A 25,087-nucleotide genomic window follows, 5' to 3' on the forward strand; every position below is an offset into this window, starting at 1 on the left:
ATGTCTGAATTAGATCAGAGTTCCCCATTTAACTTGTTCTTCTTTCAAATGCCAGTAAGAGACATCTGCATAACTTTGTTGTATTTTTACTGTTATGTACAATGACTCAGATTTGGTAGATACAGTAACATGCACTGCCACACAACCTGCTGGCACCTTTCTCTTATTTGCTTCCTTGGATTCATGTTGAGCATAGTCCAAATACCCAGAAATTATGGTATTATTTGCATATTGATATCACAGTATGAGATGGCCCAGCCAGAGTTTATTAAATATGGTAGTCTTTATTTTCTCTGACAGGTAGCAAACTATGAAGGAGAAACACATATAATATTATCACAAGGCTGTAGTTTAACAGGAGGAAATATATATCCTTTATCACTCCTTGCCCTTCCTCTGACTGAAAAGAAGACAGGCTTGATTTGCACTAGTGCAGCACTTGGCAGAGAACTTTATTTATCTTGGATGGGAATCATATAATATGGAAAGTAACAGACTCTTCCAATTATTCCTTTCATATAATTAATGTCTCAAATTTCACATGATCAGAGTTGACTATAAAGTCAGTGTAATGAACATCTGACACATGGAACTAGATAAAATAGATGTTCCAAGTCTCATAAAAATTCACTGTGCTGTGCTCCAAACCTTTCCAGTCCCAGTCAGTTCTGGTTATCTGCTCCACTCACCCGTTTTGTCACAGGATGCAGATTTGTTTGCAGCCTACAACAGAGCTCTGCACTGCAGTCACTGTGATGATTCACTATTGAGCACTGGCTGTATTTTGTAGACTAAAAAAAGGTTACAAAAGATCAAAAGACTCTACCTAGAAAAGCCATTTTGATCTGAGTAATTTTACTGTCTGCAGCAGAATGATGGGAGTCTTTGTACACCCGGCTTCATTATTCACACAGTGTTTGGTACCATTCAAATTACTTAAACTATTCATGCTTTGGCTTTATAATTTTAGAAGTTGAAATATAAAAAGATTACACCTATTGCACAGGAAAAGGCATTAGGAGGTGGTAAGAAATGGGATGTTTAAGGGAGATCACCTCTTACTAACTGAGCTTACACCAGCTCACACCACCTGACCACCCAATCCTTATCTCCAAGAGTGACCAGCAACAGAAGTGTGGAGAAGAATGGAACAACAGGATGAGGCACAGAACAGCATGATGCCCCTACTGAAATCCTGGATCTTTCTCATCTTCTCTCTTCTCAGACACATATCAGGTCGAGAACGAAAACTGACACTTAAAACCAAAGGGAAAAATTACACACATAACACTAACGTGTTTAAATACCAGGATTTCCATTTAAACCAAAGTACATGGTCATTAGTGTCAAAAAACTCTTTGTAAATTAATTGCCATTAGATAGATTTACATTAAATACTCAAAGAGTTTAATTGAAAAGGGGCAATTTGTACATTACAGCAATCTCCCAAATAGTGGGAAACTTAACAACAACAAACGCAGTTCACTGTACACAGCAGGACTTTCTCCTTTTATGTTTATAGGAGTGCTTTAGTTTTACAACAACCTTCACAATGTTCTAGCAAATATCTTGGTAACATTTTGTAAAAAAAAAAGGAAGCTTCAAAAGTTTACAGTCTCTCTATAAAGTTCACTCTGAAATTCCTTCTAATTGTCTATCTTTGGGAAAAAGTTCATGGGAACACAGAATTTCAGTTTAATGAGGATTAACAATAATGTACCATACCAAATAAAAAGCAAATCTAATTACTGACTTCATCTAACACAAAATTAACAGCTGACTTCAATTCCCACTATTTGCTTTGTAGGTCCTGAGCACTGGATCTGTGTGGGATGTTTGCCTCCATCCTCCCACTCCCTCTGTCACATTTTGTCTCTTGAAAACTGCAAGGCTAAGGGAAAAAAAGCAGCAATGTGAGAAAACTATATATAAATGTTTAATCATTACTGATGAATCTGCTGTTCAGCTTTTTGAAACATAATGATGAGAGAATGATGATCATTTTATCCTAACAAATTTTAAGCCAACCAATCATCTGAATTGCTCATTCACCTCTTTTGACAGATAAGTGATGAGCCCTACGTCAGAAGTGAAATCTCTCTTAAGCCTCTTCAACAGGAAGACTGCAAATTCAACCTTTGCTCTTCTCAAATGCATTGCTGCCCTCAGCATTATCTCTTTTAGCTATTACTAGTCTTAAATAGTTATACACCATTTCTTATCATAAGATCAAGTCTTTTATCTCTTCCATTAAGGCTGCTACTGAACAACAGCACACTCCGTGCTCCAGAACATCATCAGCCTCATCATTCAAGGAAAAAATATACAATACATTACAGAATTATACAAGGCTTCTTCTTATAGTTCCTATTTTCTCAATAAATTAAGACTTTTAAAAGATCCCCCATGGATTACTGTGGTTCTTTACACCAAGCTTTAGATGAAATCAGACACAAGCTGTTGTGTTCACTGAGAGTAAACCAGACATGGACTGGCTCTCATCAGATTGCTGGCTTGGAATTTTCTTTCTTTCTAGAAATTCTCCTCTCACAGAATTTCTGTCTTCTCAGGGAAATAAAATAGATGTGCCACACCTGTCACAGGAAAAGTAGAATAAGCTGCCCTTTAGGGTGATTCTGTCCTGCAGCCTCCAGACAAAGCTTTTTGAGAAAAAGACATTGTGCAGCCTTTTATCTTTCTAAAATGAGTGTCACTTTCCAGCCCAAATTCAGGCTTTGCTCCAGGCACTTCAGCTGTTGAAAATTCCTTCAATACTAACAAGCTTCATGCATCCTATCTGGAATGGTTAAACACTCGTTCCTCCCAAAATGGCCTTTTCCCCTTTTCTACTGGTTGCGTGGACAACCATTTTTAAAATTAAAAGTTCATTTTTAAAGTATCTATTTAGCCATGCACGGAGAACAATTGTCCTGCCTAACCACACCAGCTTAAGCCATGAAGAATGAGGTACTCTGCCTCCCTTTTTAGTATGTATAACTACAAATGCTAACACAAGTCATAAAATTAATCAACCTTTTTTATGACTTGTTGTACGGTACTCCTATTCCACAATATCTTTCCAAAAGCAATAAACAAGGGATACAGCACATGATACTACATTGGTTGCCCTTAAATTTGTTTTTACTGTTATGATCACTGTGTGTAGCACAGGATACAGTGGCTGAATTAATTTGCCTCCTCCTTTCCAAGATCACAGTTTCAAATCAATTCATTTAAATGGGCATTATAATGAAATACACCATTTTTTTTTTCTGACAAAATATGGACAGGTACAAAACAAAACCTGAAGACTGTTTACTGAAGAATTACTGTTTAAACATGCACCTCATGTAGAATGTTCTCTGGCAGATGTTCCTTAGCTGAAACACTGTGCAGTATCTTTGCTGGAAGACTGCAGTATAACTTTTTTCCCCTTCCTGTATCAGCAATCAGTTTTTTCAAGCAATAATCTGTGTGACTTTGCTAATGGTATTATTTCTAGGGAGATACTATGAATGCATTCATCTGGCTCTGCTCAGGGTATTTTGTTGTTATCATGGTGCCTGTTTTCCTGGTGAAACTCGGAGACAAAGCTGCCTAAAGCTTCAGGTAACAACAAGTGTTTATTCTATAGAATATACAACTTAAGGAACACAGAGACACGTTTAGAATTTAACTGTTATTATACCAGAAACAGAAAAAAAAACCCCACAGAATAACATAGTTGCTGATGCCTTAATGATAAAATTATTAGGAGTACAAGGTCTAACAAACCATACTGCAGCACTAACAAACCCTCCCTAGTGATGGTATCTACACAGAGGAGATTCTAAATCAATATTAAGAATAAGTGCTCAATGCCTTCCACTATTAAAAAAAAAAAACCAACAACCACAACTTCCATCTATCAGATTTTAGGAGCATAATTTTTAGACTGTTTTTGAAGCCTCTCTAGAAAGCATCTAAGCAAAGCACATCCCTCATCAGCCAAAGCTCTTGGTTGCATAATTGTAGAAAGGGGGTTTGGAGCTCATGAGGAACATTCCAGGGTGTTTGAAGAGCATTACCTGCAGCTGGCAGCTGCAGGGGTGTACACCCCCTGTCTTTTTGGGCAGTGTCCTCAGGTAGGGAAGCAAGTTTCCTGGCAAGCACTGCAGAAATTGGTTGTACCAACAGCGTTGTGAGGTTCGGTCGATTCTGCCTGTAGCTTCCATCTGAAATAAGAGAAAGAGAAGGGCAATTTAGTAAATGAAAATTAGATTTCTCTCCTTCATAAACCGAACACAGAAATGCAAATCTCTACCACGCAGCTTAAAAAAACTGATTTAGATAAGCAGCTGTTTTTTTGTGTTGATAATACTGAAAAAAACCAAAAAAGCTTCTTCAAGAACATGTACTACAAAATTACATGTACATATTATTGTATCTGGGCAATATTTCCACAGGAGAGAAACTGTTAAAAGAGTCCGAGCAGATATTAGACTGTGAACTAAACACAACAAATTAAATTGGTGTGTATTAAAGGAATAATTGAAAAATAGAAGTACTGATCAGCAGTAACTTTCAAAATCAAGTAAAACTGAACAGCTGAAGAAGGTCTGCAGTAAGAGGGGACCTAATAGACACATTGAGTGGAGAAAGGTGTGGATCAGAAAGCATCAGAATAGTTCATTTACAGCTGAAACATCTGAAGCAGACATAGCACAAACCTCTCAATATCAGCACTTTCATGCAAATATCTCCCTTGAACTGAAAACATGTGAGGTTCCATACACGTGCCTGTCTAACATTTGATCATGGACAGGTTTCTGATAAGATAAGGAGATACTTTGGGAGGTCAACTGACAGAACTGGTGGGGGAAACCCCAAACTTTGCACACAGAAATGCTCAGAAAAAAACCCTGTTTTTCTCAGCTATTTCAGCTGGCCTAATATGGGGACCATCCCCTACCATGGAAAGCAGGAACACTTCTGACAGATGAAAAGCCCACCATGGAAAGGAGGGGAGGCTGATGGCCTGGGGCAGGACACAGCTCTAACACAACTTCAAAGCCTTACAGTGCACCTGCCCAAACCTTCAAGCAGAGATTCAGAACACAAAGCCTCTCCCTGAGACCCCTGTGAAACAAACACCACATTTCCTGTTGGCATCCAGTTCTTTACTTCCCAAAAGCATCCTTTAAATTCTGTGTGACTGCAGGCACAAAGGGAGGAAGCTATCAGCAATCAGCAGCAGGTTTCAAATGGATTACTACAAAACCACTACCAGGACTGTTGTTACTGAATCACACTATAAAGAAAAAAAAATTACAGACACACCCTCATGGTTTTTTTCCTAGAAACTCTTTTGTAGTATGCCTTTAATCCTAATGTTAAAATTGACCAAAGCTGTATTATTTCATTATGGAAAAACAAAAGATTTTTTTCACCTTTAACACTCAGTGGCAAGGTGATCAGTGTTCAGTTTGAAACAATCAGACCATTTTTAGGTGGAAAGGTAACGCTGGTTCAAAATATAATTTAAAGAAAAGCTTTCTCTCATCAAAGTTGGACTGAGTTCAAAATCTCTTAAAGTTGTCACTTCAGTAAACTGATGGCAAAATCAGTTTGGTCAAGCTTTGAGAGTTTGTGTCTGCAATCAAAAAGAATCCTAAAAAGTCCATCAGAGAGGAGCAATTGAGACATTATTTTCTGCCCAGTGTTTGTCAATCTGCAGTCTGTGTTACAGGGGCAATGAAGCTCAAAACATTTCAGATGAGAAGAATCTCTCCTTTCTCCAGTTGCTCACAACTTGAGCTTCAGCCTGAATAACCTGTGAAAGATACACTGACAAGAACAACTTACAGGAGAAACTCCTCCTTATTCAAAAATGAATCATCTCACAACAGAAGATGGAGTTTGAAATGTGGGAGAAAAAGGGAAAAAAATCGATAGAAAGGCAGATTTAGGTTATCTGGAAGAAAAAAATTCTAATTGGAGGGATTCATAAAGACTTGCCTAGGTAGGTGATAAAATCTCTTAAACTGAAATCTTTTTAGAGAAAAGTATAAGCAAACATCTGTCAGGAATGATGCAGATATGGCTGATGCCCTTCCTGAGGGAAGGTGCTACATGGGATGACCTCTTGACATCTTTTCCAAACCTAATTTCTATAAAATTGTCTAGTAACTAAACTTGATGAACTCCTAACAGAGAAAAAAACCCCCACTATTGGAATTAATACTAAAACATGCTTAAAAAAAAAAAAATAAGAGTTCCTTTCCCTCTGCCAGGTATTTATTAATTGCTACTTGTTAAGGAGGCTGAGGAAAGCCATGTGCACCATGACCAGATTTCAAAAGTGAACCATTCAAGACCAATCTCTCCAGTGCACATTTAAAAACCTGGAGATTTCCAGAGCTGCTAGTTAAAGCCTAATCATTTATCCTTTAAATGCTCATGGGCTTGGTGCTGTAGTGACAGTGAAACAGTGCAGTGTAACTTCATAAAGAACCCAACACACTGAAAGAACTTGGGGATTCTTGCTGGCACTTTCTCAGCTGGGTGCCAACCCCTTCGGAGCACAGAGCGCTCTCGGGATCTGTGGGAACAACAAAAATGCTTCAAGGATAATTTAAATTCGACATTTTGCTTGTAATGAAATTTAGTTTTATAGCATGAAACTCTTCCAAGAAGCAGAATTCCTTCTTCTAACAATGTAATCGTGCCAGGCCAGAAACACTATTAATTTCAGAAAGTCTCTAGAGAGCTTACTGTAAGGTGAGGGGGAAAGTACAGTAATCAATTATTAAGTTAATTTTAGGAGCATAAAATGAGGCAATCTTTAGAAAGTTTCTGCACAGAAAGCAAGGCCTGAATTTCTACTTCTGCAGTGACTGTGTTTTATGTTTCCTTGTTCAATGCAATCATAAACCTTGAGCTCCTGAGCAGTTTCCACACTGCTCAGACCGGGACACACTCCTGCAACCCAGCTTTTCACAGTGCTCCATCACTTCCCTTACTGGTACTGACAACATGCTCTGAGGCTTCTGAATTTCATAGCAATACTTGTGCACCATAATCCATTCAGTTCTCAGTAAAAGTACAATTTTATCATCATTTCAGTGACTTTTTGGAAGACTGAAAAATCAGAGTGTTAGTCACAATGTCATACTTCTCTAGCCCAAAAATATTGCTTCCCCCCAGCTTCCTCAAACTATTATGCAAAGTCTTTTATTTGCATTTCTCTAAGAAGTTTTGTGTTATATGGATCAACTTTCTGTTCATTTTTGTTTAAATTCCAGCTTCAAAGGGCGACTGGGCAGAACATTGTATTTCATCATTAGGTGTTCATTCAAGGCACCTTCTGCCAGGATCAGATAGAATAAAAAGTTAACAACTAAAACTGCCTAAAAGGTTTACTGACAGAATTCATCAAAATAATCCCTCCTATCACCTAAAACACATTTTTAATGATGTTTCCCCAAAAACACAGACCAAAAAAAAGTAGTCTGACTGAACACCGAGCCATAATCGTATGTAACCCAGGTCTTTGACTTTCTGCTGCATTAATAATACAGCAGTATTAGTTTTGAAATATCTGAAGTGAATGGCTCATTAATTTTTCACCTTAAGCTTAATAGAAATTTGACAAACAGTTTTATGCTGAAAATAGACACTCCAAGCAGGACTTCACAGCACGTGATGGGAATAAATGAGAGCATAAAAGACAGAATAGTGTGCATTTGGTCAAATAAGATGGTTCTGTCACTCCATTGCCTGGAGTGAACAGTAAGTGCAATGCACTCCAGAGGAAGAGGCATTCTCACATTTATTCATTCCCAGTGCACATTCTGCACTGTCCTTTGTCAGCACTTGATCTTGGATTAGGCATGACAAACCCGAAGATGTATAAACTGACATGTCACAGACATTTCTGTTACCTGTGCTTTGAACCTGTACACGGCTTCCCCCCACCTTTGCTGGTGCCATCCCACAGCTGTCAGCTCCCACTGGTTGTCTTGCAGCCAGAAACAATGATCTGTTTATACTTCTCTGAAAAATCAGGTTAGCTGTGGTTTTTCTGGCTTTTATCTCACCAAAGATGGAAGCTGAAAGGAGTTGTGCAGCAACAGGAAGGCTCTGGGTACTAAACTCACACCACGACTGCTGATCACCATAATTTTGCTGTGCAGCAGCTACTTGATTAAATTTGCAGCTACAGCAGCCTACAATACTGTCCCCATGTCCATTTTTGACTCTTTTAACTCAAAAAAGCAGCCTTCAATTAAGCCTACACATCCCACTTAACCTCTGCTAGAAAATGCACCTACCTGCTTCACCTCACAAAGTCACTGACATATTTTTTGCCTTCCTAAATTTTTTCTTTGAACAAAGAAACTCATTTTAGCAGGTACTTCTTGTTGAAAGTGGATACAGCCAGAATATTGACCCAGAAAAACTGGTGCTGTTCTGCAGGCAGTTATGAACAGGAAATTCTGGGAAAACATTCCCCCAGCTGCTCACAAAGTCTCATAAAGGTTTTTCCTTCCAGAGACCTCTTCCTCTAACAAAAATAGTGCTGAACACTACAAAATGTTTAAAATGGAAGTGAGAATAGATTTTATTAATGGCAAGGAGAAGACTATAACTTCAGAATTTCAAATATCAGCAAGGAAAAGCAAAAAACTGGCACAGAAAAAAGTTACCCAAGAGCAGCAGAACCCGGAGCAGGTGCCTGCAGAGCAGAATTGGTAACAAGCAGTTTCCTGCTATGTCTTTATTCAGTTCCCTATGAATTATCCACTACAATTGCAATGTGGAACATATGCCAGTTCTGAAGTGCTTTGCTCCACTAGCCACTGGTAGAAATATGGAGGAAGAGAAAAACATTTGCTTCTCTTTTGTTAAAATAAAAAAGGAAAAAAACAAAACAAACAACAACTTTGAAATTCTGCAACCAGGGAATTTAACAACACAAGAAAGGCCTTTCAAGGCAGCTTTACAGGCAATGGAGCATGAGGTGATGAATAACAACAGAATATTAACAGAATAATAACATTTCAGGATGCATGGCCACAAATGGACAGGGGATAATTAGAACTGTGCTGTGATTGGAGACATTGGTGAGGATGATGGCTGTGCCTGGGAAAGGTTTATGCACATTTACAGAGAACACAGAACTGGAAGGCAGTGGGCATCACCTAGAAGAGAAACAAGCCACTGAGAGAAAGAAAGGATCTGTATTAGCATTGCTGATAGTTAAAAAGAATTCTTTAGAAACAGCTTTTAAAAAGATCACATTCTCATGATGTTAGGAGTTAACAAAAAGTTTAAAAGAAAACTGAAGATACCATACCATCTGTGATAAACCCCCTTAATAATAATAACAATACATCCACTGATACACAGAGAAAACCAGAATCCTACAGAACCCTACAGAAATTCTGGCTTGCTTTACAGAGTATATTCACTGCATTCTGTTTACATAACATTTTGTCAATGAAGTGGATGCAAATCTGTGTAAGATTGTCTCTTTAAAGAGATTTCTACTGTCCTTAAAAAGAAACCTAAATATTCTATAGTTAATATGGAAAAAATCCTAAACCCTCCACAATTTGCTGTCATCTTTTTTCCCTCCCTCACAAGGAAAGGTGCTTAACCACCATGAAAGACAAAAAAAAAAATCACTCCCCTCTCTCTCACTGCAAATCACTCTTGTCTTAATGCCTGCTTAATGTACTTTAAAAATACTGTCACTCTTGTTTCTTTTTAAGGTACACAGAATAAAAAGCAGTGCATGTGTTGTGTAAAAGCAAAACTGCTTTGACACACTGATGCAAAACCATCTCATTCATTTCCCTCCTCCTTTCTGAGAATATTTAATAAAATGGCAAGAATAAAAAGAAAACCAAACAACTTTTCACAATGCTCTCACCATTTTGAATCCCCCTTTCCCCTTAGCTCGTTGTAGCGGCTGATAATTAAAGTGACACAGAAGTGGCCAAAATAGAGCAACATTATGTAACATTTCCACACCAATTGACATGAAGTAAAATTTTTCTTTTTTAAGTATCCTACAATTGTGTTACCACTAAGTCGTAAAGAGGGAAAGAGCATTTCTTTTACATATTACAAATAGCTAAAACATATTTTTATGTTCTACTAACAATGGAATGTAACAGGGGAGAAAGGACAAGACAATTCTCAGCTTTTCCTGTGCTAGCAAATGCCTGTCCCACAACTGAACTGAAAGAAACTTTTCACCAACAGACAGCAGGGTTGGCCATGTGACAAAAAAAAGAAAAACAACACTGCACAACATCTTAACAGTGGTGGTGGATATTTAAAAGGGTTGACAGAAGTCTAATGGGTTACAAGACAAAAAAGAAGTATCTCTTGATGCTTTCAAAATAAGCTTATTTTGAATAAATCCAAGAATCACAAACTTAGGTTTCTGCATGACTTATTGTTTGTCATCCACAGTGAACTCAAACCAGCATATTCAATACTTTAGTATTTAATTTTGGATTCTATTTGAGGTATTCTTAATAGCAGAACATCTGCTTAGCACCTTCTACTGTCATTAAATTCAAGATCAGTATAACCCACTGTAAGGGGAGTTTGTGGAAATAATGGTGAAAAGATTGGAAACACTCAGAACCATCGGCCACATAAAAAGCTGACCACAAACTGCTGCAACCACTTTGTCCGAATCCTAATTTGGATAATAATTTGATATCTTTTACTTCCCTAAAATATGCAGAGGTATTAATCCAATGGAGTTCAGCAGTTCTGATGTTCAGAACAGCTGCATAATCCAAATTATCAAGTACCAGACACATACTTGAACTTTCTTTTTTTAATCTTTATCTTAGGGAAAACTACTTCAGGAATCCTATACCTGCAAGCCTATGTGTGAAATGTACCTGTTTGTACCTCCCAGAAAATATATTTCCAGACTGTATTTCCAAACCAAGCTATAGGATGTTCTTGAACTGAAATCTGGAGGGAAGCTCGTGTGTGTGTGTCTGTGCAGGAGGGAACACAAATCAAACTGATGAACTAAGCTTGGCACAGGTGGGTTTTAAAACTGATATATTACAGAACATTTTCAACTCAAGTGCCAAGCACATTATGGAATTTGTTATCAGCTCCGTTGGGGAGGAAAAGAAACAAAAATTCTCTCCCTCCTGATCCAGCAGCCCAGCAGGAGTATCCTGAAATGGAGTGGGACCACGGAGTCACAGGAGCAAAGAGGGCACACAGCACCTCCTGATGGATTAGGTCTTCTATTAATTACTTCAAGAAATAAGGAACTTCTGGCACATTAACAGGCTGGTCTTGGAGCTTGTGTCCTCATGAAATAAACCTTGGTGATGGCCACCACAGACAGAACAAACAAACGTGGACATGAGACACTGATACCGATTTCCTTTCCTCCGGTGAGGATGGACACTAAATACAGCAAACATAAGGGTCTTGCTTTATGCAAAATGGGCTTGCAGCTGCCAGAACACACATCAGGTAACATATACCATCCTTGTTCTGATTATGAACAAGCACAGATTCCTGTTCACTCACAGTAATGAGATTTATTGTTATTAAAAATAATAAAAGCCATATAGCGCTCTGCAAGGAACGGAATGGAGATAGAAAATCTCTAAGAAAACACCAAAAGTGACAGCTTTAGGATGACAATTATTTTGTTTATAGCATGTAGTCAACACTGCAGTGACTCACGATCACATGCTGTCTGTACATATTTGGAGGATGACATGAAATAAAATTGCATATGTTATCTGTGGTACAGGATGCTTTTCTTAAAGTAATAAACACCTCTGATGCATTCTTCCAGATTTGTTTGAGACCACTGAAAGCCACATTTTGGCTTCACCACAGTTTAACTGTGCCAGCACAGTTGTTTCAGGAGCCATATTATAAACCAGATCAGCACACTTTAAAAATCAGTGCTCTTAAATAAATGAGCAGAATAAGAGGTTATATGGGATGAGGATATGGAAGGCATGGCAGGAATTCCTCCAATCCATTCCAACCCACAGCCTTCTGTTCCCAAGCCACAGTTCCAGGGCATACCCATGTCCTCTAGGACCCAAAGTCATTCAATGACACTTAGATATGCATATCAATTCAAAAGCTTCAAAAGCTCTTTTAAAAAATAATTGAAAAATCTTCATATTATCATTTTTCTCTAGTTTTTTTTAAGAATTATAGCATACATCAAGAAAACCATTAAAAAAAAAAAGCCTCTAATATTCTAGCTGAAAATGATAAATAATTAATATGCATCTGCTGGTTTAGCAGTTTAAAGAAGCTGCAGTGTTAATTTTACTTGCATGATATTAATGTCAAAAAATTTGTAGAAGAAAATAAATCTACTAATAATGCATGTCTAGCAATGCAAAATATGTTAATATCATTTAGCTTTGTTTTGGTGGAGCAGGCAATTGGAACGGCAGTAATGCTAATTTTCACATTAAATTCTGACTATATGTATCAAAGGCATACAAGAAATTAAAAAAAAGAAATACTCTCTATCAGCTTTTATCTTGTTCTAAAGGGCTTTCACCCAATCAAAAGAAATACAGAGAAGAATCAGTGGTTTTAAAAAGTCAGATTGCAATAGGAGTGTTCCAAGTCATCAACACATCTTTATTAATCTTTTGCACTCAAGATCAGATAAAGCAGATATATGTGGTCATGTACCAGTAATAATTTGATTAAAATTACTGAAGAAAAAGAAATATCCTGGTAAATCAATCTCCAATGACAGTTTTCTGAAATGAAGATACAGGTGTTCTCAAGACCCCCATTAATCCTGTTGATAGGAGAAAGAGCTATGCTCAGGAATTCCTGAAATTCAGAATCTTTGGAAATCCTTGTAACACATATTGGTTTATTTCTTGGATTACAGAACAGAGACAAACACACCATAATCTATTTGCAGCACTCCTCAGAGATATAAACACTGGTATTTAATTTACTTAATAACTTGCTCATGTATTTGCAGTGTTTTATTATGTTCATGCTGACTCGTGCTACTGCTGGATTCAGCTTCAGAAGGCGATTACAAACACCCACGAGAACTGGATTTTATTTTGTGCACAACAGCACATTTTCTGTGAATATTCATTCCAAACTCCAAATGGAGTCCTTGGCCCTAAATGATTTCTGAACCATCTCTTGTAAGGAGCTTTACATCCTCAAACGAGCTTGTGTAACCTGAGAGGAGCATGAAAAATTAATCATTTTCTTCAAATAACAGAGTTGAGGAGCTGGTTAACGTTTAGGTTAAACTCACGGAAATTTAAGGACAATTTGAGTCAGGAAGATCAGAGCAAAGAAAATTTTGAAGAAAATAGAAAATAAAGCAATGCTTGAAAAAAAAATTCCTTGTTGAAGAAGGACAGAGCAGCAGCATCATTTCAGAATATTGCATTTCGAGCCATGTTTTCAATTATGGGCCAGTTATAAACATATATTCCTACACATATTTTTAAAATATGTTACTTAGGATTATTTTTCAAATTAAATAATAAAAAACAACATTTCCACAAACACGGTGGAGGTTATTGCAAATTACAGCTAGTAAAATTCAGCAGAAAATACATATATTGAAATTTGAATTGTTACTTAAAATTAATTTTTACAAGTGTCACCAAGGTTTTTTTCTGGGGGGAAATAAATATTTTTGTTAGCTTATATTCATAGATAAAATAACACAGGACCCTGTTAGTGGTGTTTGGGATGTCAGGTTTTTAAACAGAGAATGACCTGCAAAAGACCAAATGCTATAACAGAATAAAAAACTTGGAAAGACAAAGAAGAAAATATAGTACTATAACAATGAAAAATGAACATGGGAAACAATATTAACTTTATGGACCAAAACAAAAATATTGAAAAACAGGCATCATGTTCTAAATTCTTCTGCTTCTACCTGCATTATTTTGCAGAAATATATAATTTCAGAAGCAAAATATTAGTAGGGAAGTTCCACAGATTTTTCCCCCTCTCTAGGCAGGCCCAAAGCGTTGTTTATAATGCACACAAATAAATAATAAACAAATGTGTTACCCTGACTCGTCTGAAGCCCCTTCCCCTTTTAAGAGGAATAAAGAGGCCAGACTCTCTCCAGCTCCCTCAAAGAACATTCCCTTCCTAGCTCAGGCCTTGCCACAGGATTGGAAGGACTCTGATCCATCCTTTGTTCCTTCTCACAGTGTTAAATGTGCAGGGCTCGCTCAGGTCACAGCCAAAGCAGGAAATCCATTCCCGATTTTTTTCCTATTTCTACAAAGAGCATAGGTCAGAAGAATCCCAAAAGAGCAGGGAAGAAATCAAAATTTCATTTTGACCGTTACCCTGAACTTTAATGAAATTTAAATGATACCTAGAACAACATAAAATTTCCAAGGACAGAAAAGCCTATGCAAATCTTGCTCTTCATAACAACTGCACCTTAGCTAAACCACTGAACACAACTCTCATTTTCTTTGTTGTTATAAAAGGCATCACTACTGAAATACAATAAGTACTAGCAAAGAGCTTGCAGCAATTGTTTTCACATGCTGAAACCGCAGAGGACCTGGCTCTCTTTTAAAAACATGAAGGACCATGGAAGATACATAAATCAAACCATGTGCAAAAACTCTGCCAAGACAAAGACCTGCTCATTCTAAAGTTTAGTATCAAGCACAACATTCTTGGTTTCATTTATTCATCAAAGTTACAGATATTTGCAGTGGTGGTATCTTGACAATTTCATAAATGTGGACAGTTCTAACAAACATCCTCCTTTTCAACAGCTTACTATTAAAATTTATTCTCCTCTGACATCTCCAAGGACTACACCTGTCTCTGAAGAATGGGACCTCAAGGTTTCAAAGATCCACAGCACCCACATCTATCAAGACAACTCTTGACATGTGTGAAGTTAGATGTACAGAAATAGACCTGAATTATCAAAGTATTTGGGATCCATAATTTGTATGTGTGTGTGTATTTGGATATTAGGGAATCACAGAATCATTAGGTTGGAAGAGACCTCCAGGATCATCCAACCCAACCCTAACCTCAATTAAACCATGGCACCAGTGCCACAAGTTTTTTTGCCTGAAATTACTCAAAGCCACAAAGCTGGTGAGCCACCACCACAGCTCCACTGCAGGTCGTAGATGCTCACAACTCCACCATACAGGTAAAAGCCTCAAGAAATATACAGAAACATTCTGTTCACTGAAAGAAACACAAATAAAAAGAACACGTGGCCTGTTGCAACAACATGAGTTAAAGGAGTTATTTTCATAAAAGGAATGTGTCACAAGTAATCATCACTTCCATTTCATTTTGTCTCCTTCTCAGTACTGGTAGAAATAAATAGATGCCACATTTGTAAATTCAATTGGCACTGTTTTGCTGAAGTGACAGATGATTCATGTTGTGATTGCCTCTACACCATGTAGCACCATTCTTTATTGTCACAGGTACTGTATTTCATGCAAGACTGCAAACTAGCATTTGCAGCTTTATAATAAACTATTTCCTGTCAATAGTGCTGTAAGAAAGTTGCAATTTGCCCTGAAGTATCTGTTTTCTGCTCAGAAACAAATATTTAAAGCCACTCAAAGATAAAATACGATTTTCCCATGCAGTCAACACGTCATTCTCAAACCTGGTGCAGGAGGGCACTTCAGCCAGGGAGGCAGCAGTGGCTTTGCAGTTGGGTTTTCCATCACTGCTCATTACAAGGCAAAAATTCAAATACCCCTCTACACAGTATCAGGCTACCAATTCAACTGCCTGAAGCTCAACTGCAGTAAACAAGGCTAATATTTAAGTAATAACAGACCAAAGGGCAAAAATACTATTTTAGGCTGTAAGTAGAGTTGATATTCTCTACTGTGCTTTTACTTCATTTGTGGCTTTTGCACAAAGAGCAATACAATAATTATGTGGAAAAGGTATTTAGTGCTGTGAAACAAGCAAATTATTACTACATGAAAAAGCATGAGCTATTGCTTTGCTACAACTCTATTTTAATTAAAATTAAATTTTCTTCAATTTCAGTTTAACCTGGTTAAGCAATTCAGAGTCCTGATTATCTCTGAGAATGAACTGAAATTGTAGCTCAGAAGGAAGCATGGAGAGGGCACTTGAAAGATATTCCATTACCTTCTTGACAGTCACCAGTGCTCAGTGAAGCCAGCTGCTGAGAAGATGATAAATACATTTAAATAAGTAGACACATATATGTGTAAAGGACTGATGCTTGCACTGATTTGACAGAAAACACAGAAATGAAGAAAACTACTTCTTTAAATAAACCCAGCCCCTTACTTGATTCATTTCTCACAAAAATCCAATCCTACTTATGAGTAGGAGTTGAAAAAATGGCTCTGACTCTTGGGAAGTGTTAATGGGCTAAGAGGAAACACAGAAAAAGGAAACTTGAAACAATCAATCACCCTAATTATTTAATATATTAATATGAATTTGCTACAGGCTATTATCTGTCTTCCTTACAGAATGCTGTTGTACATATAATTGGATAGTATTAGACCTGTATTGATGAAACTTCATGTATCTATAAACCTATATAATTTAATGACAAAATTAGATTTTTTTTTACAAATTTTTATGCAAATTTGTTGAAATAATAGTTTTCCCATCAGAGCTTATTGAGCAGAACAAGATATTGTCTTAGATTAATTGGTTTAATTATACTTTCTTTTAAATTTCTTCAATACTTTCCTGTCTCCTACTCTAAGTAAGTAAATATTTCAAATTTTGCTAGTTAACCTCTAGCTTAAGTGTGTTCCCTCTATGGAAGGTGGTCTTTTCCTACCACTGCTTGGAAATGTGCACGTAAGTGTTGCTTCCCTGTATTCTGGCTACTGAATTATAAAATGAAACCATTTTCTTTTGTTCCTCGAAAGTCAACACAACACAAATCTCTGCAAGTAACCACCAATATAACTTAATTACTGTTGTGGGTTTTTTTTCAATGCTTGAAGTTCTTTGTATTGATGAGCTCTTTAGGCTCTGCACGGATTCACATTTTTCAAGCTGTAACTAAAAATTATTTCTATGAATGATACATAGCTCATGCCAAGGGTTGATATTATAAAGTCATTCCACTTAGATCAAAAGCTTCTTAAAAACATCTTTTGCAATGTTTCTCAAGAGGTTTTGGAATAAATTTGTGGGGGTTTTTTTGACAAGTATTGGCCACGTTCAGTGTGTGTGGAACTTGCATTAGGAAAACTCAGCAGATAAAGGTTCTGCTTCCCCTGGAGTATTTTCAAAGGGAATTCATTGAGACAAAGAAGAAAATGAAACTGTTATTTAATAACTCCATACTCAGGGCAGCTCCTGAAGGACATAACTGAGGTGGAAGAATTCCTGCAAGGTAAGAAGGAATATAGTGCATCCTCCCTAAGCCATTTCTTAACCATAAACACACTGAGATACATAGAGGGCACCTTTTGCACAACCTGCCAGAAACCTCTCTGTTCCCTGCAGCAGAAACTACTCCTATTTTTACTAATATATATTATATATTATATATCTTTGTTATGGTAAGATAACTTGACACTTTCAACAGCCAACTACCTGAGTGAGAGCTGGCAGCAGGCAGCTGGAAATTTCCTCAGATCAGAAAAGCACATAGACCACTGAATAATCAAGAGTCTGAAATAATTAAGACTAATTTCTAAAACTCTGAGTGCCTCTCTAGAGCAACTTCTATAAATACAAACCCCTCATTAGCTCAAGTGTTGCTCCATGAAGTTCTACACCAAGGATACTTCCAGCTGTGGTGCTTCCTGTCTGTATAAATTTAAAAAGAACAGTGAAAGCCACACCAGAGGATTCCACAGGTTGGCACATGCAGCTAATCTATGTGGAACACACAATTAATAACCTGGAGGTATTTGTTTAAAATGCAAAATACTAGAAAAAATCATTCAGAAGCACCAATGATAATCAAGAATTTCTAGTACATACTCCAAAATTATTTATGAGCTGGGTGGCACAGTTAATTGGCTTGGATTATGTACAAAGTCAATCTTGCAATTACAATTGATTGGATTATTCTGCCTCAAAATTTCACAGAAATATTTCTGATAAACAGTGTACATGTATCTTGAAATGGCAAGAAGAAATTAAACTACAGGTACTATAGATTAGTTATTGTGGCATTGGCCTTCTTCAAACTGCTCTGGTAATTCTTTAAAAATGCTTTTTTTAAAAAAAATTAGGGATAATACACAACATTATGTAAAAGAGCTAAGTCACAGTTTGGCTTTGTGAAAAGTAAAGCTGCCTCTTCTGGGACAAGGACTTGGCATTAAACTGTGAAGTCTCTTGTCAAATCACAGATTGATAAAATTACTCTAATTACCTCAAATTAAAATTAGTGATAACTCACTAGACCAATAATAATAATATTAGTCTCTAAAGCAATACCATTACAGTAAAATTTTTGGCAGGTACCAACAATGATCTTTGTGTGCTAAGAGTAAAGCTGGGGCAACTTGACTGGAATTGGACTCATTTAATTGATCTATCCATAATTACGACAGTGACTTAAAGAACATAAAGTAATAAAAGAAAAAAATGTATCCACAAACTTTTCAATTTTCCAGAAAATTCTCAAGAGATTGAAGTCAGTAAACCAAGCTTGAAAGTCCCCAGTTCAACAAAAAACAATATATCTCTATTTACTGCTCTGCTCGGGTTCATGACAAGGAAGTGGTGTTATTACAGGCTGTAAGAAACGTGCAGGATTCAGATTTATAAAATAACCAAACCCACAAAAGGCTCCCAGTAAATTCAGCTGTCATTGAACTACCTCACATACGTTAAACTACACACCAAGCATGGTCAACAGAAAGGCCAATGTTAATTTAAATTAAAATGCAGGGGAAATCAGATTGGCCAAGGATTACATCTCAGGGAAGTGGTCAAGAAGGAGATCTAGACAGAAATATCTGTTAACATGGGATCCTAAATCACAGAGGGAGAATCTCTGTAGTATCTCAGCTGGAAAGAGAGAGAATGTGTGTGTGATCCAGAGGATAACGTTTTTAATCCCAATGACTATTTTAGGTAATACTTTAAAAACACAGTCAAGAAGGTATCTATGGATCCACATGAGCAGAAGGCACAGCTGGAACTTGGCACTCAAACCAATTCACGTGTGAGCTGTTCCTGCCATGGCTGTTAAGTGGAAAGAGAATCCCAAATGAATTCCAGCAACATTTTCATCACTAATAATCCAGCACTTAGAGAATTCAGCTTTCCACAGCACTCTGCATTTAGCATTTAATACAAAGGTTAGAATACAGCTCTCCTTTATTGGATCCTAAGCTCTGGAAGGTGCCTGTAACTGAGCTTGGGACACCAAGATAAAGAAATCAGGAATGCCAGGGAAGCTGCCACTTTTAGTGAATATGGATTAGAAATGAACTGCAGGAAGAGAGAGCTGTGTGCTCCATGGATCTGCAGCTAGAACCTGAATTAACAGAAATGGATTTTCACCCTCTAGAATCATATGATTGAGTTTTTAAGTAAAGCCCAGAACTGTGTCAAGCCTAGTTATTTGACAGGCTAGCTAACAGAAAACATACTGACAATGGAGACTTTTCTAAGTATTTATGCCTTTTCCAGTTCAAAATATAATCTAAAAGCTTTCTTAAAAGCATTTTATTCAAGTAATGATGGTAGAAATTGTTGTCAAAGCTTTTACAGTGGTAAGCACCTGCAGGAAAGGAATTCATGATTTCAAAAGCAGTGCAAGTTTCCAGTTCATTTCACTTCAAAGACAAATCATCCAGACCTACCTTAAATTGTGTAACAGTCACCTTCCTGTTTGCCATGTGCTCAATTTAGAAGGAACTTTATTTAAAATAAATAAATAAAAATCAGATTACATAACCTCCCCGTAATAGCTACGGTTTCTTACATGTCACATAAGAAATGTTTTCCTAATTTACCTCGTGGTAAGACTTTGCTCCTCTGTTCTCCCTTTCCTGTTGAGAGGCTGTCAGGCTCCCAGAGTTTCAACCCAAAGTCTCTCAATAATTCATTGTCCCTTGCTTACTTCAGGAGGACTCAATGGCACATAAATTCAAAAGATAACTCTTGCTGAGCATCTGACCCCAAACACAAACATTCTATTATGCATTAAGACAGTTAATGCTTCTTTTCCAGGTATTACTGTACTATCTTGTGTCAGAAGATCCATATAACCTGAATGTATGTTCACATCACAGGATCAAATCATTTATTATTGTAAACTATCAAAATTTTACTGCAGTCACTTTACACCCGCTTATGGTTTACTGAAGAAATGTTCAATTTAACATTCTCAGGTCAAGATACTATAAAAAAACAATTGAAAGTATGTTGTATAGCCTAAAATATTTCAAGGAATGTTTATTTTCAGAAAGTATTTTAACCTTCAATGAAATAAGGAGATAAAAATTATTTACTGAAAATGATGAGGAGTTGCTAATCATATTTCAAAAACCTTGAGTTAAATATCTTTATGTGGTGCTCTGTGTGTAGGTAATTACTCTGTGCTTGATACTCAGGCAATAACTCCCCTATGCTTCTAAAGTTATTAACTGCAGTGAATTATATTACAATTATAAATATATTTGGTGCTTCCAAAATCCAACTTCTTTTCAGGCTGCTTTCAAATGGCAGGATCACTGAATAAAGCTGGAGTTGTTAATTGTTTTGCAATACTGTGCACAGTGACATATTGGTATTACTCACACTAAATCTATGTGTGATTTTGAAGCAGGAAGGATTTCAAGCAATCAAGTGCTAATGTGCAATGCTAAAATACTTTCCTACTTTATCTTTGCTCATTATTAGGATGAATTACCAAGCAGTTGCTGTTTTCTGGTTTTTTTTTCCCAAAGTAATGTTACTGAAATACAAAGGACTTGAATAAAATATAAGTTAACACAAACACCATTTGATGCTTGATGTTTTTTAAAGAACTTCATTAGACAACCTGTTCTAAAATTCACACTCAGAAGACACTGAAGCATTCATTATGCACTTATTAATTAACACCATTATCAATTAATAGAAAATATCAAATGCTGCTCATATCAAAACTTTTTTTTTCATTCCTAGGAGAAATGGAATAATGTTTCTCATACATCAAAATTATTACAGACTAATATCATCACTGCTCCTTAAGTGGTTAGGAGCTATATCCACCCTTCTCATAATTAGGCAGCTTTCTTAATGAATAGTTTACAGATAAAAACCAGTTCCAACGGCTGAACAGGACCATGGCAAGGTGCTCAAACACTGCCCAAAATGTGAGAAGTGGATCTGTAAAGCTGCTCCTCCCTAAAGCAAGGGATTGAGTTGATCTTGCACCAGCACAGCCCCACTATCAGCTACAATATTCCCTTTCCTCCAACACCTGAGTTCAGCATCTCTAAATAAAAACACACAATTTACAAAAACAACTGAGAAAGATTTTCTGCACAATTATAAAATACAGGTTACATTGAGATTGACAAAGTAATTACTGCTCTTGCATTAGAAAAAACATTTAACTGTATAAAAATTATCGTTTCATTCATAACAAATATATATATTTGGATAGCAGTTCACCTCTAGGATAATATTAATAGTATCATTTCTTCAAAACAGGAATAATATTCATTGAATATAGAAGTAGAACACAGTAGTAGGAATAGCTGGCCAGTTCCACAGAGAATTCTATTCCCATCTGAAGATTCTCTTTCAAACAACTGCAGGGCTTGGTCTACAATCAATACCAAGTAATGGACAAAAAGCAGCAAAATGTTCATAATGACAGGCTAAAATGAACCTTGTCTCCCTCACGTCTTCCAAATGGTCACAGGAAGAAGTTTTAAACCCAAACAAGAGAGCAGAATAAGGAAGGGCAAAATTCAGCTTAAATTTGGCTTGCTCAGAGGGAGGCTAATTTAGACAGCAGCTGGGCTGCTAACGAGATCCAAAGGAGCTCGGCCAGGTCTGAGAGATTACTGAACCCTCCTGAAGTAAATACTGCAGGCACCACCAAGGGGTGGATGGAGGGATGGAGGGAGGGATGGAGGGATGGAGGGAGGGATGGAGGGATGGAGGGATGGAGGGAGGGATGGAGGGAGGGATGGAGGGAGGGATGGAGGGAGGGATGGAGGGAGGGAGGGAGGGATGGAGGGAGGGATGGAGGGAGGGATGGAGGGAGGGAGGGATGGAGGGAGGGATGGAGGGATGGAGGGAGGGATGGAGGGAGGGATGGAGGGAGGGAGGGATGGAGGGAGGGATGGAGGGAGGGATGGAGGGAGGGATGGAGGGAGGGATGGATGGATGGAGGGAGGGATGGAGGGAGGGATGGAGGGAGGGATGGAGGGAGGGATGGAGGGAGGGATGGAGGGAGGGATGGAGGGAGGGATGGAGGGAGGGATGGATACAGTGCAAAATATTTTACACTGCTACCGGTGAAATAGGTGTGTGTCAGGAATCAGTCAGCGGTAGACAAAATAGTGTCTGAGCATTAGACTGAAAAACAAAAGTCAAATACAGCTGTTGAAGTACATCTATCAACAACTTCTTCAAAGGGAAAAGAACGAGCTCCCTCTGTATTTTAGTGGGATTTTACTAAATCTTCACAGGAAACAGAATCTAATCCAAAGGGAAGACAGGCCATGTATGATAATAGAGATAATAATATAAGCAGAGGTAATGACAGTGGAGGAGGATGTGTGGACATGCATTGGCAAATTGAATTAATTCCCAAACACCCAACTTCAAATCATTTTCTGAAATGCTGTTGCACCAGCTACACAGATGTGACATTTTTTATCTCTGTTAACTTGACATTGCAGCAACTCAGAGGTGGAAAAGTACAACAAAATTCTAACCCTAAAGTCAGAAGCAAAAGCCAAAAAACTTTAAAATGCCCAGAACTTTATCTCCAGTTCTAGGAAGGTCTCCATTATTTTTAACCTAAAAAAACCCCGAAATGACAGCTGCTTCCTGAATTTTTCACTCCATAAATTAATATTTGTTGACTAAGAAGCTATTCCTTTTCATTTTTCATTAAATACAATAACAACCTTAGCACACACTTTTGATATGTAACACAGTTGGTTTTTTCAGCCATGATTTGGAAGAAGGAATATATAATCTCATGTCAATTTGGAGCATAAGACTTCACTCTTCAGTCTTTGGGCTTTTATAAAAGGCACCCCAGTTTTCCAGTGAGTATATAAAGGCTTGAAGACCGACTAGAAGGACTTATGGTAAACACTTCAGCCCTTCTAAAGTGCAAATTTTTGTCTGAATAAAAAGTTTAACAGAAGGCAACAAAATTGTAAGTATAAAATTAACATACTTTTGATTTAGCTTCCTGGATAGGATGTGTAGAGATTTGAAGGAGCCAATTTGTTGTCTTTCAAGGAAAGTAGTAAAGACAACAAAGATTACAGTGAGGAAGAAAAGAACTCAAGTTGTCCCTACTATGTTGGTGCAAATATATGAAAAACACATGCCCTGACATGCTGTAACATGTACCATTGTCATGACTGAACTGCACATGCATTTAAAAGCACTCATTAATTATCAAGTTTTCCAGTCATTATCTAGGATTTCCAGTATTAATAATATCCTACAGAACTAGTACACACACTAGCTCTACTCTTTTATTAAATCTAAGCAAACCCAAAAATATGTGGACATGTTTTTGATGGCCACCTTTTAAATAGTAATAATGAAAATAAAAGAAGTATCCAAGCATACATATAACCTGTTTTCTAAGCCAAATTGGCTGCTGTACCCTCACATACACATAAATAAGTTTTCATCCCGAATAAGCAGTGTGAATACCCTACATGAGGCATATTCACAGCTCAGTCATTCAAGCACACAAAGTCTCAGCTGGACTATTGTTCCAATTGCAAGCCCCCAGCCTAAAAATTCCAGCAGTTGGGTAGAATGTAACAAAGGAACTGAAAAAAGGTGGGGAGGATGTAATCTATAGCAAGCATTTAACAGTGGGAACATTATTGTTTTCTTTATCAACACAAAAATACAAGACACTAGATGATAATTCAGAGAAAATGCCTGATGGAAGCACAAGAAAAGCACACCATCAATGGGACACAGAAGTCTCATATTCTCAGCCCTGACATTTCTGAAACAACTGAAGCTGTCCTTCCCCAACAGGAGTCAGGCATTGCCTTCCTCTCTTTAGCTCAAGTTCAGAGGTGCCCTGTGAACTGAGCTTCTTTTCCGGATGAGCAAGTCAGTTATCTGCAATTAGAACATTAACAGTCTCTCGTTGAGGACAATTTACTGAATAAAGCTTAGTTTTTGCAAATTGCACATGCAAGATGTTGCACAGCCACCAGCCTCAATCAGATCAATGGACTGAAGAGTCATCAGCACTTTTTAGGAAGCGCTCCACAACAATTGGAGCATCATTATCCACCAGTACTGGGAAGGCAATATTAGAGGGCAATATTAGAGGGCAATATTAGAACCTGCAACATGTATTCCCTCCAATACACTCCTTCCAGAAGTGACTTCTACCTCTGAGACAAAGGACAGCACCAAGGAAGGGAGAACCTGAAACAGAAGTGGGTGAGATTCCTAGACACTGCCTAAACACATTGGAGTGTTAATTACCCCTTCTTGCTTCTAATTGGTCTCACCCTCAAATCACCACAAACACAGAACTCAAATTAGCACCCACACCCAGTCAGAAATGCAATGTATGGGCACAATTACAGCCAGAACAAGAAAGGTGATTCAGCTGCAGAAGTGCTCCTTCAAGCCTTAAATCATACCCAGTATTGCTTGGTAAATTCCACTAATGCAGTTCAGTAGAAGCTAAAAATAAACCATCCTTTTCATCACTGAAATTTAAGGCCAAATACTCTTTCTTCTACTTTATTTAAGACTGGATAAATGAAAAAAATCCATCAGCTTTTAGCTAAAGGGAAATCCATGTTTTCATATTTGGAACAGAAACATGCTCACATCAAAATCTAGTCCAGCTCACATTAGTGCCTCAGGTCTGTATCTG

The 25,087-nt window shown here is 37.4% G+C and overlaps 1 protein-coding gene across 6 annotated transcripts in view; it reads right to left on the reverse strand.

Moving 5' to 3' along the window:
• The window catches only part of NAALADL2 (N-acetylated alpha-linked acidic dipeptidase like 2), a 417,141-nt gene that overhangs the window by 101,793 nt on the left and 290,261 nt on the right, over positions 1–25,087 (reverse strand). For all 6 annotated transcript variants that reach the window (XM_063408209.1, XM_063408206.1, XM_063408207.1 and 3 more), the window contains one exon: positions 4,068–4,214. In XM_063408209.1, the coding sequence (XP_063264279.1) occupies positions 4,068–4,214 (147 nt within the window). The remainder of the gene's footprint in view (positions 1–4,067; positions 4,215–25,087) is intronic.

This window comes from Prinia subflava, chromosome 11 (assembly GCF_021018805.1).
Source record: "Prinia subflava isolate CZ2003 ecotype Zambia chromosome 11, Cam_Psub_1.2, whole genome shotgun sequence".
Lineage (NCBI taxonomy): Eukaryota > Metazoa > Chordata > Aves > Passeriformes > Cisticolidae > Prinia > Prinia subflava.